At 35.8% G+C, this 14,872-nt stretch overlaps 1 protein-coding gene across 2 annotated transcripts in view; it reads right to left on the reverse strand.

The window, feature by feature from the left end:
• Positions 1–1,020: 1,020 nt before the first annotated feature.
• The window catches only part of LOC5568779 (facilitated trehalose transporter Tret1-2 homolog), a 38,404-nt gene continuing 24,552 nt past the window's right edge, over positions 1,021–14,872 (reverse strand). For both annotated transcript variants that reach the window (XM_021845022.1, XM_001658094.2), the window contains exons 7-9: positions 2,983–3,183; positions 2,799–2,864; positions 1,021–1,248 (exon numbers count right to left, since the gene is read on the reverse strand). In XM_021845022.1, coding sequence (XP_021700714.1) covers positions 1,099–1,248; positions 2,799–2,864; positions 2,983–3,183 — 417 coding nt within the window. In that variant the 3' untranslated portion in view covers positions 1,021–1,098. The remainder of the gene's footprint in view (positions 1,249–2,798; positions 2,865–2,982; positions 3,184–14,872) is intronic.

The following is a 14,872-nucleotide window of genomic DNA, read 5'->3' on the forward strand; positions in this document are numbered from 1 at the left end:
CATTAGCGGTTGAAGATTTTGTTGATGAAGTGCGAATATTGTTTACTCAATGGGATAATATTGGTTGGATTAGAAACACATCATGCAGGGTAGTTGTGGGTAAAATGAGCATTGCATGCGTCATCTGATGATTGCAAAACGTTTAGATGTTTTTATTCAAATTTGCAAAAATTGAAGATGTTTCCTAATGATTTCACAACTTAACTTACTTTATTCGTACATAAACCAAAACCATCAATTAGGCATATTGACACGATTGGCGGGGTTAGAATTAATTGGTCAAATGAAGTTAAGTATCTAGGGCTCATGGTAGATAAAGAAATAGCTTTCAAAAATCACATTGAGGACATTAAAGCCAAATGTTACCAATATATAAAATGCCTTTGTACACTTATTAACAGAAAGTCGAAACTTTGTCTTAAGAACAAGCTTTTGATGTTTGATGAACAAATTTTCAGGCCTGCCGTATTGTATACTGTACCAATATGGACTAGCTGTTGTAATACTAGGAAGAAAGCTCTGCAGAGGGTTCAAAATAAAGTTTTGAAAATGATTCTGATGCTTTCTCCCTGGTATAGTACCAATGAATTACATAGAATATTTCATGTTAAAACATTGGAACGAATGTCTAATAAAAACGTTTGTTTAAGACAAAAATCATTGCAATCTTCTTTTGCTAATAAAAATCGTTATGTATCTAGGTTAGAAGTTAATTGAAAGCTTTTTATTTTTCTTATAAGTCAGTGAAATCAACTGACCTGTAAAAATTCTGAACTGCTGCTGCAAATGAAACGTAATATGTTGTTAACAAAATGTTAATAGATGCTTAATTTAGTTTAACCAAATTGGGATGCGGTGGATCCTAACACAGAACACCAAGATGTACATAATAAACAATTGAAATGATACTAATAAAGAAATTGCAAAAAAATATCAACATCCATGTTGCTGTCCTTTATTTTTACGATTATACTTAAGTTTGTCAGTGTATTATTACGGAACAAAGAAAAAGCATATTTATCCCTTCTGTTCACAAAATAACTTTATGTATGCGTACCCATATAAAACAATCACAGCTCCAGCAAATTATGAAAACTTTCAGCTCATCAGTTTGGCAATGGCTTCCATGCTCTTTCCTTTCGTTTCCGGAACAGCGAGGGCAATGAAAAGTGCTCCGACAAGGGAGCAAACGGAAAACAGCAACATCGTTCCGTGCATTCCAAGCACGTCGAATAGCGTCGAAAAATACTGCAGAAGGGGAAACAATCAGATTTTATTTGGTTAGTTTTGATGGTGGAGAACACTGCATTCATTTCGAATTATAAAGTTTTTAAATATAATATTTTTTTGTATGATACCTACTTGTTAGTTTGGTTCATGTTTGTTAAAAAAAACATATTTACACCCCCTTAATTTGTTCATTTGGACTCCCACTGTAGCTTCAGTGAAAATGTAAGCGGAATTCCTCAACTTAAAGAGGGCTGAAGTAGCTTGAAATTTGTTTGTCGAAAATCCACCAAATGTATGGGAAAACGATTCCAATTACTTTTTCTTCCATAGATGGCGCTATAGTCACAGAATGTTTTCCCGTTAAATAACAAAAAAATGTACTGAGGAAATTCGAAGTATAATTTTTTTGTTTCTTAAGGTGAAGGTGAATCGAACCCAACCTTCACATTTTCTAAAGCACGGATCTGGAGAACCGAATACTCATTTGAGCTGAAAACCTAATCGATTGGTCACCAATCGATTAAGTTTTCAACTTAAATGGATGCTCGGTTCTCCAGATTTGTGCTCTTGAAAATTTGAGGCTTGGCTTCGATTCATCTTCACCTTAAAACTTCCGGTCTGCTGTAATCCTTTCTGCATTGATTGCAAAATTATATCGGTAATGATAGAAATCCGTCGACTGCAACGTCATCTATGGACAAGAAAGAAGTAAGAATCGACTCTCATGTACCGTTTTGATTCATATTACGGACAGCTTCAAATTCCGGACACTCTCGTTTGTATAGGAAACATTTCACACGAAATGTTTCAATTTTCGCCGTCCAAAAGTTCTCATTTTCGAGGCTATTATTAGGTTTTTTCGATAAATATCATTGCAAATTTATAATGCCCAACTACCTTAGACGTCTCTTAAGTGGTTGAACGATTTCAATTGATGGTTTGACTGTTCCATTAATGATTATCATGAGCTGTCCGTAATTCGAATCAAAGCGTCCGGAATATGAGGCAAAAGTGAGGGAGCGTCCGGAATAAGAATCATGAAAAGGCCACACGTTTTGATTTATTTAAAATTATTTAAGTTGCGGACACGTATTCTTTACCCACCATCCGAAAGTTAAGGGCTTCCGACGCTCGATAACGTTAAAAAAATATACAGAATGCTTTATTTTGTATGGTCCAAGCTGGGTTATACTTCACTGAGGCCTTAAGTGTCCGTAATATGAATCAAAACGGTAATTGGTCGTTTTTCTTCATACAATCTTCAAACTTGTTCAGCGCTTTCCTGGAGTTGACAGATTCTGCTAAAATTTGCACAGTTTTCTAGCACCATGATTATCAGAAAAAATAATATACAATGAAAAGGGTATAATTTAAAAACGGGCCCTACGATATTTATAATATTTTGCTATGACATTCAGCTTTGTAAGAGGAAAACGATTGGTAATTGTAGATTTGATGAATATTTTTCCCTACTACCCATATTGCAACCAATTTGAAACCAATGCTGACTGAAGCTAGATCTCACCATGCCCCTTACCAAATTATAATTGGCCAACTTCAGAGCTTACCTTGATTGCGACGAAGGCGAAAATCCACAATATCCCCATGCAGAAGCTGATGGCGAATCCTTTGATCTGGACACCGATGCACCGATGTATGGGAAAGACAATCACATTAGTATTGCTGGTTGCTCACATAACAGATGCTGAGGTTTTCTAATCGCCTCGTTAAACAAAAAGCGAATCATCGTACCTTTTGTGGCATCACCTCGGCCAAAACCAAAAACGGCAAAGTCAGGACACCCACCGAACCGATGAAGATGCTGAACGAGAAGCACACCAAGGGCAACCAATCGAAAGAGTCCACGTTGTGGCCGAGACTTTTGGCATACGAGAACCCGGCAAAGATTCCCTGCCCGATTGCAATGCCGGCTGCCGAGATTATCAACAGGAGCTGCAAAAATAATTGGGAATAGTGTTATTATTTTGGTGATTAGCAATCCGATGCTGGGCTCGGTTTAAACGTGTGGTTGTACAAAATTATTATATAAATAGGCATTGTGTTTTCTGTGGTTTCGTCTTCAAGTATGATACGACTGCATGTTTTATTTAGATATATGGAGACGCCTTTGTTTTCGATGTTCATTTAAAAACAAATTGTATTTATTTGGGTTCTTGGATTCACATAACATAGGTTAGCTTGATACACTTTCGTCAGATTTGTTCTCTTGTTTATGAAAGGAATTCCAAAGTTTAAAAAATGCATCAATAGCCATAGAATAGAAATGCATTTTACTGTAGAGTTTCATACTTTCATAAAAAATATTAAATTAAGAATGCCTGCTCTAATATCGGCACATGTTTTCAGATAAGGGGTAATCCATGAGTCACGTGGTCATGCAATTGGAAGAAGGGTTGGTCTGACCAAAGTCCAAGGTCTCTGAAAATTTGAACATTTTTGTAAGAACAAAATACATGCATCGAAAGGGGTTGGTTTCGAAATCCAAGACTGAATGACCACGTTGATTATAGACAACAGTTTCTTGAGCATTGAGCAGGCATAAGCTCAGTTGACACTTATGATCAAGACTCGTGAATTGGACATTTTAAATTTTGCTCAAACTTTTGTTCGAAAAAAACTCAACTATCCGCAAAACTGTAAGTCAAGCCGGTTCTGACTGATAACCTCATGTTTTTGTTGAAATTGTAATTATTTATGATATAGTTAGTAGCTAATAAAAATAAACAGTGCTGTACAGAATAAAGAACGCTTTGGCAGTTTTCCATGTAAAATTGTCAATTTTAGAGATCTGAATCCAGGCTTCTAGTGGTTCAATAGATCTGTTGATGACACCACGTCTACCTGCAACCTTACTACACTTCTGACTGCACCAAGAGATAACGCTAGCCACACCGGTCGATCGATGGAGGATCGTTCGTCTAAGGGCGGTCGCAGTGGAGGTCATAACGAACAATAATGAATTGTACATGCAGAAAACAAATGAACTCGAGTGAAATTGGTTGCTAGGATTTTGTTGCTCCTACTTAAAACTAAATTTGTTTCTACTTACAATCTAATCTTACTTATACTGTTCGCCTTATAGGTTAGAATGATCAACTATTAGTCTAGCGTGAACTACACTTAAATTTCTACTATTTACAAATAGGAATTGAACTAGGAGTTTGAAAATCATATGCAATTTTTATTAGTGTTTGGTTAAACAATCTACGAGGTAAGATGAGACAGGAACAACACTATGAAAAATTACTAATTATGGGTAAATTTATTTAGATTACTACACTTTACAGAGAGGCACATTGCTTTTAATATTTTAATTAAAAATTATTAATAAATCAAAATTTTATCATTTTTGTCAAAATTTGAGATTTGCGCTAACTTTAGAGATAGTTTATAAAAAGTTTTGGACTGCCAGCTAATAAAATTTTAGGTTACTTTCATGCTGTGGCGAAAGTTTCTGGTTATTCGGAATGCTAGATGCACCCAAACTGGACTTTATTCTGTCCAGTACTCTTGTCCATAGTGTAGACTTGGATTTATTTCAAGGTTTCTTTATTTTCAGTTCAGAACTTTTTTTGTGGCACTTGATTTAAATTGTATGAATTTTTAAGATCCATTTGTTACTTAGGGTAGGTGTACCAGTTATGGACATAGTGGTTCCCTATTTCGCCATACGAGATTACTTGCATGTTTTCACAATTTGAAAGATTTTGTGTGTTGCAGTAGTAAGATTTAAGATATATCATAATGTTTAAACATTCAAAAAGATTTAAAATGTGAATGTTATCGAAATTTCCCGTATAGCCAAATAGGGAACCACTATGGCCATAACTGGTACACTTTCCCTAGTTAAAAATAACATTCACGTGATATGATAGTCCATATCCAATGATTAAAGTATTAAATTTAGGAACGTATTTTCTAATCAACTTATGAAATTAACTTAATTTGTAAACTTCAACATGGACGAGATCATAATGGACGACAACAGCTTTCCCGGGAAGCTCACAAGATTGATTAGAGCAACGATGGACGATGTGAACAACTGCGTGAAGATCTCGGGCGAACACTCCAGTTCATTCTAGTTTCGCCGGGGACTACGACAGGGCGATGCACTTTTGAGTCTGTTGTTCAATATTACGCTTGAAGGTGTGATGTGGAGAACCAGACTTAACTGTCGAGGCACGGTTTTCACGAGATCTGCACAATTTGTTTGCTTCGCCGGTGACATGGATATTATTGGGAGAAAATTTGAAACGGTGGTAGATTTGTTCACCCGCCTGAAATGCGAAACAACAAGAGTCAGACTGGTGGTGAATGTATAGAAAACAAGGAACATGCTTGTAGGCGAAACTGAGCGCGACAAGACCCGCCTAGGAAGCAGTGGACCAATAGACGGGATACCTTCGAAGTGATGGACGATTTTGTCTACCTCAGATCCTTGCTGACGGCTGACAATAATGTTAGTCGGAAAATACGAAGGTGCATCATCAGTGGAAGTCGTGCCTACTATAGGCTCCAGAAGAAACTGCGGCCAAGAAAGATTCACCCCCACATCGAATGCACGATGAACAAAACGCTCAAAAGAACGGTAATCCTCCACGGCAGTGCTGGAAAAGTTCGCATCACGAAGCAGCTCACGAGTGTATACCAACGCATAACAAACATCACAGACTCGGGATCTGGCTAGGTGTGAGTAAGCCCGCACCCGTCTGCTCGGGAGAACATGTCAAAAGAAGTAGCAACAAGCTCGCGAGCGTTTACTCGCGAGTAACCGAGCAAGGTGTGATTTATTATGGTTTTGACAGACAAATTTATTGTATAACCATCATATCGATAGTAAACTACTAGTTTGTAGTCAAAAGCCCTTGAAAACCATAAATCTCGGAGGGTAAGCAGCTTTTTTCCCAAAAGCACAATATGACTCTGAGCAGCTCCGAACACGTTCGCGAATCACTTTTAGCTTCAGTTACTCGGGAGTCGACAGATGCGAGTAAGCCAGCGCTCTGACGCTCGGGAGCGTTTGGTTTTGTTTTTGTTCCAGTTCAGATGAAGCGTTCGCTACTTTCCATCACTGCTCCACGGGCATGAGAAGTGGACTATGTTAGAGTAGGAGTTGCAAGCTCTTAGGGTTTTCGAACGCCTAGTGCTAAGGGCGATCTTCAACGGCGTGCAGGACAACGGTGTGTGGCAGCGTCAAAAATTAACAATTGGTTGGAAGTATCAAAGTTATGAGAACTTCATTGAAAGTCGTATATTATAACTTAACTAATTCACTGATTATGTCACTGATCGCTAGTTTTCGATAAAACTTAAGGGTGGTCCTTTCTGTTTTCTCAAATTGGTGGACCCCTCGTACGCCAGCTAGCTGAACAGTTTGCGAAAACGCCCATTTTTTGATAAATCTTGGGTATTTCTTCATGGAATTTGTCTCATATTTCACTTGGAACACATAGCAAACTTAAGGGCATCGTCTAGAGAAAGAATATAGCTTTCATTTAAACTTGAAAAAAATTTGGCGACCATTTTGAATTTGGCCGCCATCATGAATTTTGTTAGAAAAATCGATTTTCACCATTAGCGCACCGCTAGTTTTGAATTCTGAGATCACCATCAGAAAGCTGAGGAAAAATTGCGTAAGATAGGCTACAGAAACTAGGTGTGCAAAGGTATTTACCTTATGATATGAACGATTTTCTAAATCATGTTCTACTATTTTGACGTATATGGCGAGTGCAATCAATTTGAGAAAACAGAAAGGACCACCCGTAAGTTTTATCGAAAACTAGCGATCAGTGACATTAAATTGGAATTCTAACGATGGGTGCCGATGGCGGCCTGGTTTCAGCGAGAATTGCTCCTATATAGACTTGCCTTATGTGTTTGACACAGTGTATTCTGTGCTTTTCCCACTTTGACGGCTCTCAATAGGTATCGATTTTCATGCTGAGAATACAAATAGTAGTTTATGCAACAAGTTGGGGGCTGTCCATTAATTACGTAAGGGGTTATGGGGAGAGAGGAAGTTCGAAATTCCTTACTTACCATACATTTAATTTTGAATTTTCTTACAAAAAATCTTATCATGGGGGAGGAGGGGTTGAAAACTCATGAAAATTGTCTTACGTTATTAATGGACCGCCCCTTGAAGAATGATGATTTTTACAGCATGAGTCTTACATTCATCTAACTTGTCGGGGGCTTGTCGGTTTTTAAAATTACGACGAGCGCTGTAAAAATCGAGTTCTGCAACGAGTTGCGTATAGCAATTTTTGCAATTTTATAGAAGACCACTTGAGGGTATCAGAAGTCATATCGAGATGCATTCACCATTATTTTACAATTTCTGAAAAATGTTTGTGTAATGATTCATGACGGAAATCAAAACAGTTGTGTAACGAGAAAGCATTGCGTAATAGATCATTACAGCACTGGTTTCAGTTGCGTAATGACTATTACCGCACTGCATATTTCAGTGCAGAAAAGTTGGCCATTTCATGACAGATTGGCGTGATAAAAAAAACAGCCGATGAGATATTGCAAAAAAAAAACTTATTTCAGCCTTGTTTGAGTAGTGGCTACTGTTAGGATAGCTTAGTAAGGGTATGCGAAATACCGAATGATTCCGTCAAATACGCTTCGAAACGAAATTCCGCGGAATTCCACGGAACTAGCACAGGCGAAATTTGTATTTTGCTATTTCGTTTCGTTTCGCCAAATTGTTTAAATATTTCCACGGAAAATTGAAAACAAACGGAATAAAACGGAATTTCGCGAAATTCGAGTTTAATTTCGAACAAAAAGAGGCAAAGCGTTCGCTTCTACTCCTAGCTATAAGGCGGCATCCACAAATTACGTAACGCTCTAGGGGGAGGGGGGGAGTAGGCTCAAGCGTTACGGTTCATACAAAAATTTGAAATTTTTCATACAAAAAGCGTTACGGTGGGGAGGGGAGGGGGTCAAAAATTTCGAATTTTAGCGTTACATAATAAATGGACGCTGCCTAAGTCAAAAATGGGTCCGTATTATGGATCAAATCGACTCATATCATGGATCAGAACACTATAACAGCAAATTATCTGCGAGGCAAACGAATGGTGTGCTAGTGAAAGCATACGTTTTGGCGTTTCTTTAGGAATCGTCTTATCTTAGATTCATAACTGTGGTATGGGTTTGAAAACTCTATCGATTGGTTACTCGATGGCCAATCGATCAAGTGTTCAGCTTGAACCGCTGTCGGGTTCGTTAGATTTGTGCTCTTGAAATTCTGAGGTATGCCTTCGATATATATTCACCTTAAACAAGGAAGATGCATACATCATTTTCTATCGAAAAATGAATCTAGGTTTATTCACGCTGTACCACACCACCAACTCCTCTCTCCTCTTATAACTTGACATAATTTCCTCACGACCCCCAATTAAAAGAAAAAATGCGAATATTGATTTTATATCATTACCAGTATTGGAAGCCAAATGCCGCAAGGCAATGGTCTTAACCTTTTCAATACCGACATCAAGTTTCAAAATTCTCTAGTTTCGCCATCTTTCGATCGATTTTGATGATTTATTTTAGGAAAAATCACAAATCAGTTATAAATTTGATTCATGCATTGCAAACACCATCAAAATTGGTTCCGGATTCAGATTCAAGTTTGGTGGGGTACCTAGGGTATTTCACAATGGAAAAGCGCAACAATTTTTTTTTTCGATTTTTGTATATCTAAATCTCGAGAAAAAAAAATAAGCCAAACATCAAATTTAACTCATTGAAAGACGGATTGTCTGAACGAACATGGGTGAATTTGTCAATCTTATTTGCGGTTCCTCTATGCTATGCAGTCCAGGTTCAAAACTTTTTTTATTCGAAATTTTCAAATATTTTTATCTTTATATAGTTTTATCTTATCGCAATATCTCTTGGAGGCTCAAAATTCAGTGAAAATGTGATTTTATAGTCAGTTCTAAACAAAGAATCTGAAAATGAGATAATATCAACAATCCTTAATTCTTCCAGAAATCGTCCAAAAATTCCTTCACAAATTTTGGAATAGTATCATTTCTCCAGTATTTGCTCTACAAAATAATAGAAAAGCCTTCAGCAGCCCTGTCGTCGTAAAATTTTAGCTTCTTAGTCATCGCCTTTTGAGGGGGCGTTGCTATAGCCCAGAGGGCAGTTGTACTCCCAAGCGTTAATGAGGGAGTCTCACAAGAAAGTTGTATCAAATTTATGTATATTCCAAACAGATGAGAACTAATATGAAATTGCACATGTTTAGTTTGTGTGCAATGCTCATTCCAATTAAAACGCGAAACGGAGAAACACCTATAAATTAAAAAAAAAAATACATTTATGGATAATGTCGAGTCCTCTAGATCATAGGTTCCCAAACTTTTTGGTTGCGCGACCCACCTAGCCAACACGCGTATTCCTTGCGACCCACCAATGAAATATTATCCAGAAACAAGTGTTGTACTGAAGCTTCTGAGGTCACTTATTACTTTGTTGGGAATGGGATTTGATCACAAAACGCAATTGACATGACCAATGGTCATTGACCATGCAGTATGCTAGATTAAAAGTACAGTGAATAAAAACATTTTTTTAACTCGAAACTATTTGTTACAAGATGAAAATATTAACAAACAAAACTCCTACAACACCACTAAGAATTGTTTGAATGTTTCAAATTTTGTCAAAACTTAAAAATAGATTATATTCTTGCAAAACTTAAGCCGAACATCCATGAGTCCATTGTTCCATTGCTCAATATTGACTCAGTGTGGTTTCACGGGTTCAATTATTCGATTATAACCAAAGTTTTATGTATCGCTGATTTTTTTCAGTCCAAAAAGTTTGTAAATATTCTGTCGGAGAAAATTGGATATTTTCAAATTTAAGGGTTATTTTGCACACCTAAGTCAAGAAAAGCAAATTTTGCAGCTGAAACTGTCCCATAAATTTTCTACAACATTATTTTTTATCCTTACAACTACAAAACCTTAGCTTAAATGCTAAACGTTCTCGTACAAATATAGGAGGAGCCTGATGGCTCGATAATAATTGAGATTTTGACACTGAACAACACTGAAAATTTAAAAAAAATAAGTACCTCCTCTCAAACAACTTTCTAGAAAATATTTGTTCCCTAACTCGATATTCCCATGGGCCGATAATCTCTTTGAATCATTGAAATTCGACTGTAGAATTTATATGGTTTATTTAGAAAGAACAACTAAGGCTGTTAGTGGTTCTATTGTTGACGACCTTTTCTTTTATAATTATTCAAATGTTTTAACCTTAGTTCTTAGTCTTAGAATAGTATTAATAGATTGACTCACTGATCACATAATCACTGGAAAAAGATATTTTAATGATTAAGTAAGAATATAATAAATATGTTCCACCCAGTGGCCAAAGTTTTGAGAAACTTGAAAAAAAAATCGAAATAAATTAATATTTTGGTTTTTTTTTCGCGACCCACCAAAGACTGGCTCACGACCCCCCAGGGGGTCGCGACCCACGGTTTGGGAAACTATGCTCTAGATACATCGGAATATCTTCATAACCAGGGACATATGATCAAAATTCTCACAGATTCTCAAAATGGTGAGTATTTGCTTCAACTCAGTTTTTATTTCATTTCAAGATGATAAAAACTTCATTTCAACATACTAAAAACTCATACTTTTGCTTGACATCAAGATGGCGTCATAATACAATATGGCCACCAGATTTTTTACACAAAATTTAATCCCATTTTACAGTTTACTCGAGGAAAGAATCAGCGTTTGAATACTTATTACTTTGTTGTACGATATATGTTGTTTTCATATATTTAGAAAATCGTTAATTTCTAACGACTAATATCATTACTCACCTAGTTTTTACAGCTGTTCTAACTCAGTTTTTTCTAAGAGAAGTTTCAAAAATGACGTCCATCATTTTTCGGGATTTATAGACCCCCGCCCCCCTCTGTCACACTTTTCCAATACCTAATACATGCACTGTCACACTTTCGTAGACCCCTCAAATAATGGATGTCATTTTTAGTTAGCTTTTTGATGGTGATCACAAAATTAAAAACGAATGGTGCACTAATGGTGAAAATAATTTAATTTAAATAATTCATTTTTTTTTTCTGATAAAATTCAAGATGCCCAATTTCGAAAAGACCAAAATTGTTGCATATAAAAGCTACAACTTTCTCGATTTAATTTGTGTTTTAGAATATATGAAAAAAAAGTATCAAAAAATGAGCTTTTCTTTAAATTGCTAGCTAGCGTAAGAGGGATCCACTAGTATGTCTACTTCCCCCTAACGAGATTTCCGAACAAACAATTTCTTCAGAAATGTCATTTGAATGGAAATGAATACGCCTCAAAATCCGGCTTATGTGTACCGCGCACCCCCGCTAATTTGAACAGTACCTCATGCAAACCATCGGGGTTCATTTTTAATTTGAACATCTTGTCACCCTAGAAACGTGTTTCTGGTTACCGTAATCCGGGTAACATTGATCAGCGGGGTAACATTGATCGGGATGACTCATCTTGTTAAACGTTCAAATAAAGATTTATTGATGAAACATTTTCGAACCATGAATGGTGCCTCTCTTTCGTATATTCATAAGCTAATGATAAATAAGGTTTTTGCCAAAATTGCGTTTAGTTCATGCGCAAATTAGTCAACTTTTTGAAACAATGATTTCTATCATTTTCACTGACACTACCGAAAATTCATGTCTCACATGAGTTCTGCAGACGATGTGATCAAGGAAAATGCGGGTGTTACTAAAAATGGCATCGCCGAAAACGATTCCGTTGTCAAATCTTTCATAAGTTTATTCAATTAGGCAACATTAACTAATTACTATTACGAATGTAAAATTTCATGAGGAAATTGCCTACTTTTAGGCGTATTCCGCGGTTCAAGGTATTTTTAATTTTGAAATAACTCAAAAAGTAAATGACTTGTAAGAGTTTGGTCTTCATATTCGGCTTCAGGGGTCCTGATTTAAGTAAGTAACGACATTTCCAATATTAGCGAACGTTGTTTACTTGGGTGATCAATGTTACCCCATATCAGCTGAATCAAAAAATCACTTAAAACATTTATTTAAACATGTTTAAATCTTTCGAAAAACAAAATAAAGTACATAGTTAGGAGCGGTGGGTGCCACTACTTGTTTTAAAAATATGAAACTTGTAACATTTGTATTGTGAAATGGAAAATTTAAGAAAAACTAAAAAAAAAATGATCAATGTTACCTCGGATTACGGTACCGTAATCCGGGGTATCATTGATCAGCGGGGTAAAATTGATCGGAATGACTCATCTTATCAAAAGTTCGTATAATCATTTATTGATGAAACATTTCCAAATCATGAATGGTGCTTCTCTTTCTTATATTCATGAGCTAATGAAAGTTAATATTTTTGCGAAAATTGCGTTTACCTTATGCGTAACTTTGTCGACTTTTCGAAATAATGATTGTAATTGTTAAGGATGACACTACCAAAGATTCATGTCTCACATAAGTTCTGCAAACGATATAAGCAAGGAAAATGTGGTTCTTACTAAAAATGACATCGCCGAAAACGATTCCGTTGTCAAAATTTTTATAAGTATGCTCAATTAGGCAACATTACCGAATTACTGTTAAGAATGTAAAATTCCCTTAGGAAATTGCCTACCTTTAGGCGTATTCCGTGATTCAAGGTATTTTTAATTTTAAAATAACTCAAAAAGTAAATGACTTGTAAGCGATTGGCCTTCATATTCGGCTTCAGGGGCCATGATTTAAGTAAGTAACGACATTTTAAGTATTACCGAACGTTGCTTACATAGGTGATCAATGTTACCCCATATCAGCTAAATCAAAAAATCGCCTTAAAGATTTTTTTTTACATGCTTAAATTTTTTAATAAACAAAATACAGTATATAGTCTCGAGCTATGGGTGGCCGTACTTGTTTTAAAAATAAAAAAATTGCAACATTTGCATTTTCAAACGAAATATTAAAGAAACATTAAAAAAAATGATCAATGTTACCCCGGATTACGGTACCTCTTTCACTGTTTTGTTTTGATTCTGCGTTCCGTTCCACAGCGTTCCATCTCACTTCACTCCGTTCCATGAGCTAAATGACGTTTGAACCATTTTTACTCCATTGTTCTTTATCAGTTTATGTAATCGACTTTTCATAAAATAATATTTAACATATCATAAAAATAGTTTTAATATCAAAAAATTAAAATGACACACTTGATCACCATATAACAAAGCAGGTTTCACAATGAAAAATGTCCGTATCTAATAAATTTAGGTCTCCTGAATCTGAAAATGATGTCAAAATTCTTACAACTCAAGTTTTTGATCATTTTATTGCAAAATTAAACTTTGAAAATCTGCCGAATACGCCTAAATGTAGGCAATTTCCCTTGAAATGAGCTCATTTTTTTTAGAATAAACGGTTTTATGAGCAAAAAACTATAAATGCTATGCTGTATGATATCAAAAATTAGTTCAGTAGTTCATACTTACGCTTACGCAACATTTTAAATACTCAAAGTTGATATGTACGCATAGCACCAGTAGATTGTTTAGCTACGACATTTCCAATGGTATTGCTTACACCTTCAAAAAGTGTGAATATTTTCATGCAAAACTGAGCCTAATAAAAATGAAATAGTGCAACATCATCATTAAACATCCATAAACTAGAAAACATTGAATATCTGTGGTGCTAACGAAGCTTTCAGCATCCTTCGGAGGAAATGTTTTTTGGTACCGACCTGATCAAACTCGCCCCACTGATCAATTTGCCCCCGGATTACGGTACCCGGTAATTTGAGAACATATTTGTCTGCAGTTCTTATGAGAAAGGCGGCCGAAAAAAGGAGGATGCCGATAATAGTCACAATTACATGAGACATTTGAAGTATTGTAAAAAAACGTTTCAAAACCAATTTAAACAAACCTGTCGGTGTTATCCAAGACAGGATTGAGCAGCGCATAAATTTAACAAACATTTAGTTTGTCTGCGTATGTCCGAATCTTATTTTTGGATTAAACAAGAGGTTCAGCCAAATACATATATCGCTTAATTTTAAAACAAAATGTTGCTCTAGAAGTAATATCAAAGTGCAAAAAATTTGACAATTGTCCTGGATTTAAAAATATTTCGCTATTGTTTATTATTGTTTTTACTCAATTTTTCAATGTTTTTCATTTGTTTAAGTTCAAAAAACATTTTTTTATGTTTCTTTAGATTTCGTCACATCCCTCGCCTTAAACTTAAATTTTGGGTATATTTTGTTTTCCGTGTCCCTTCCGCAATGTCAGATAGGAACAACCCCAGTGTTAAAACTAAAAGCCCTGTGGTGTATTTGTCGACTAAGCGAACGTCAAACATGATCAAAAGTGTCAAGGTTCATTTTTGGACCAAAATTTTAAATTGAAGTTTAAATATGATGTAACCGATATTTGAGCGGGAAAAATTGCTAAAGTAGTTGCAGTAACAAGTTCTTTCGTGTTATTGAATGAAAACAAGATTTCATTAAACATTTTAGGACCCTTTTATTTATTACAACAGGTTTTCAAACTCATTTCAGCAAATACC

Source organism: Aedes aegypti, chromosome 2 (genome assembly GCF_002204515.2).
Source record: "Aedes aegypti strain LVP_AGWG chromosome 2, AaegL5.0 Primary Assembly, whole genome shotgun sequence".
Taxonomy (NCBI): domain Eukaryota; kingdom Metazoa; phylum Arthropoda; class Insecta; order Diptera; family Culicidae; genus Aedes; species Aedes aegypti.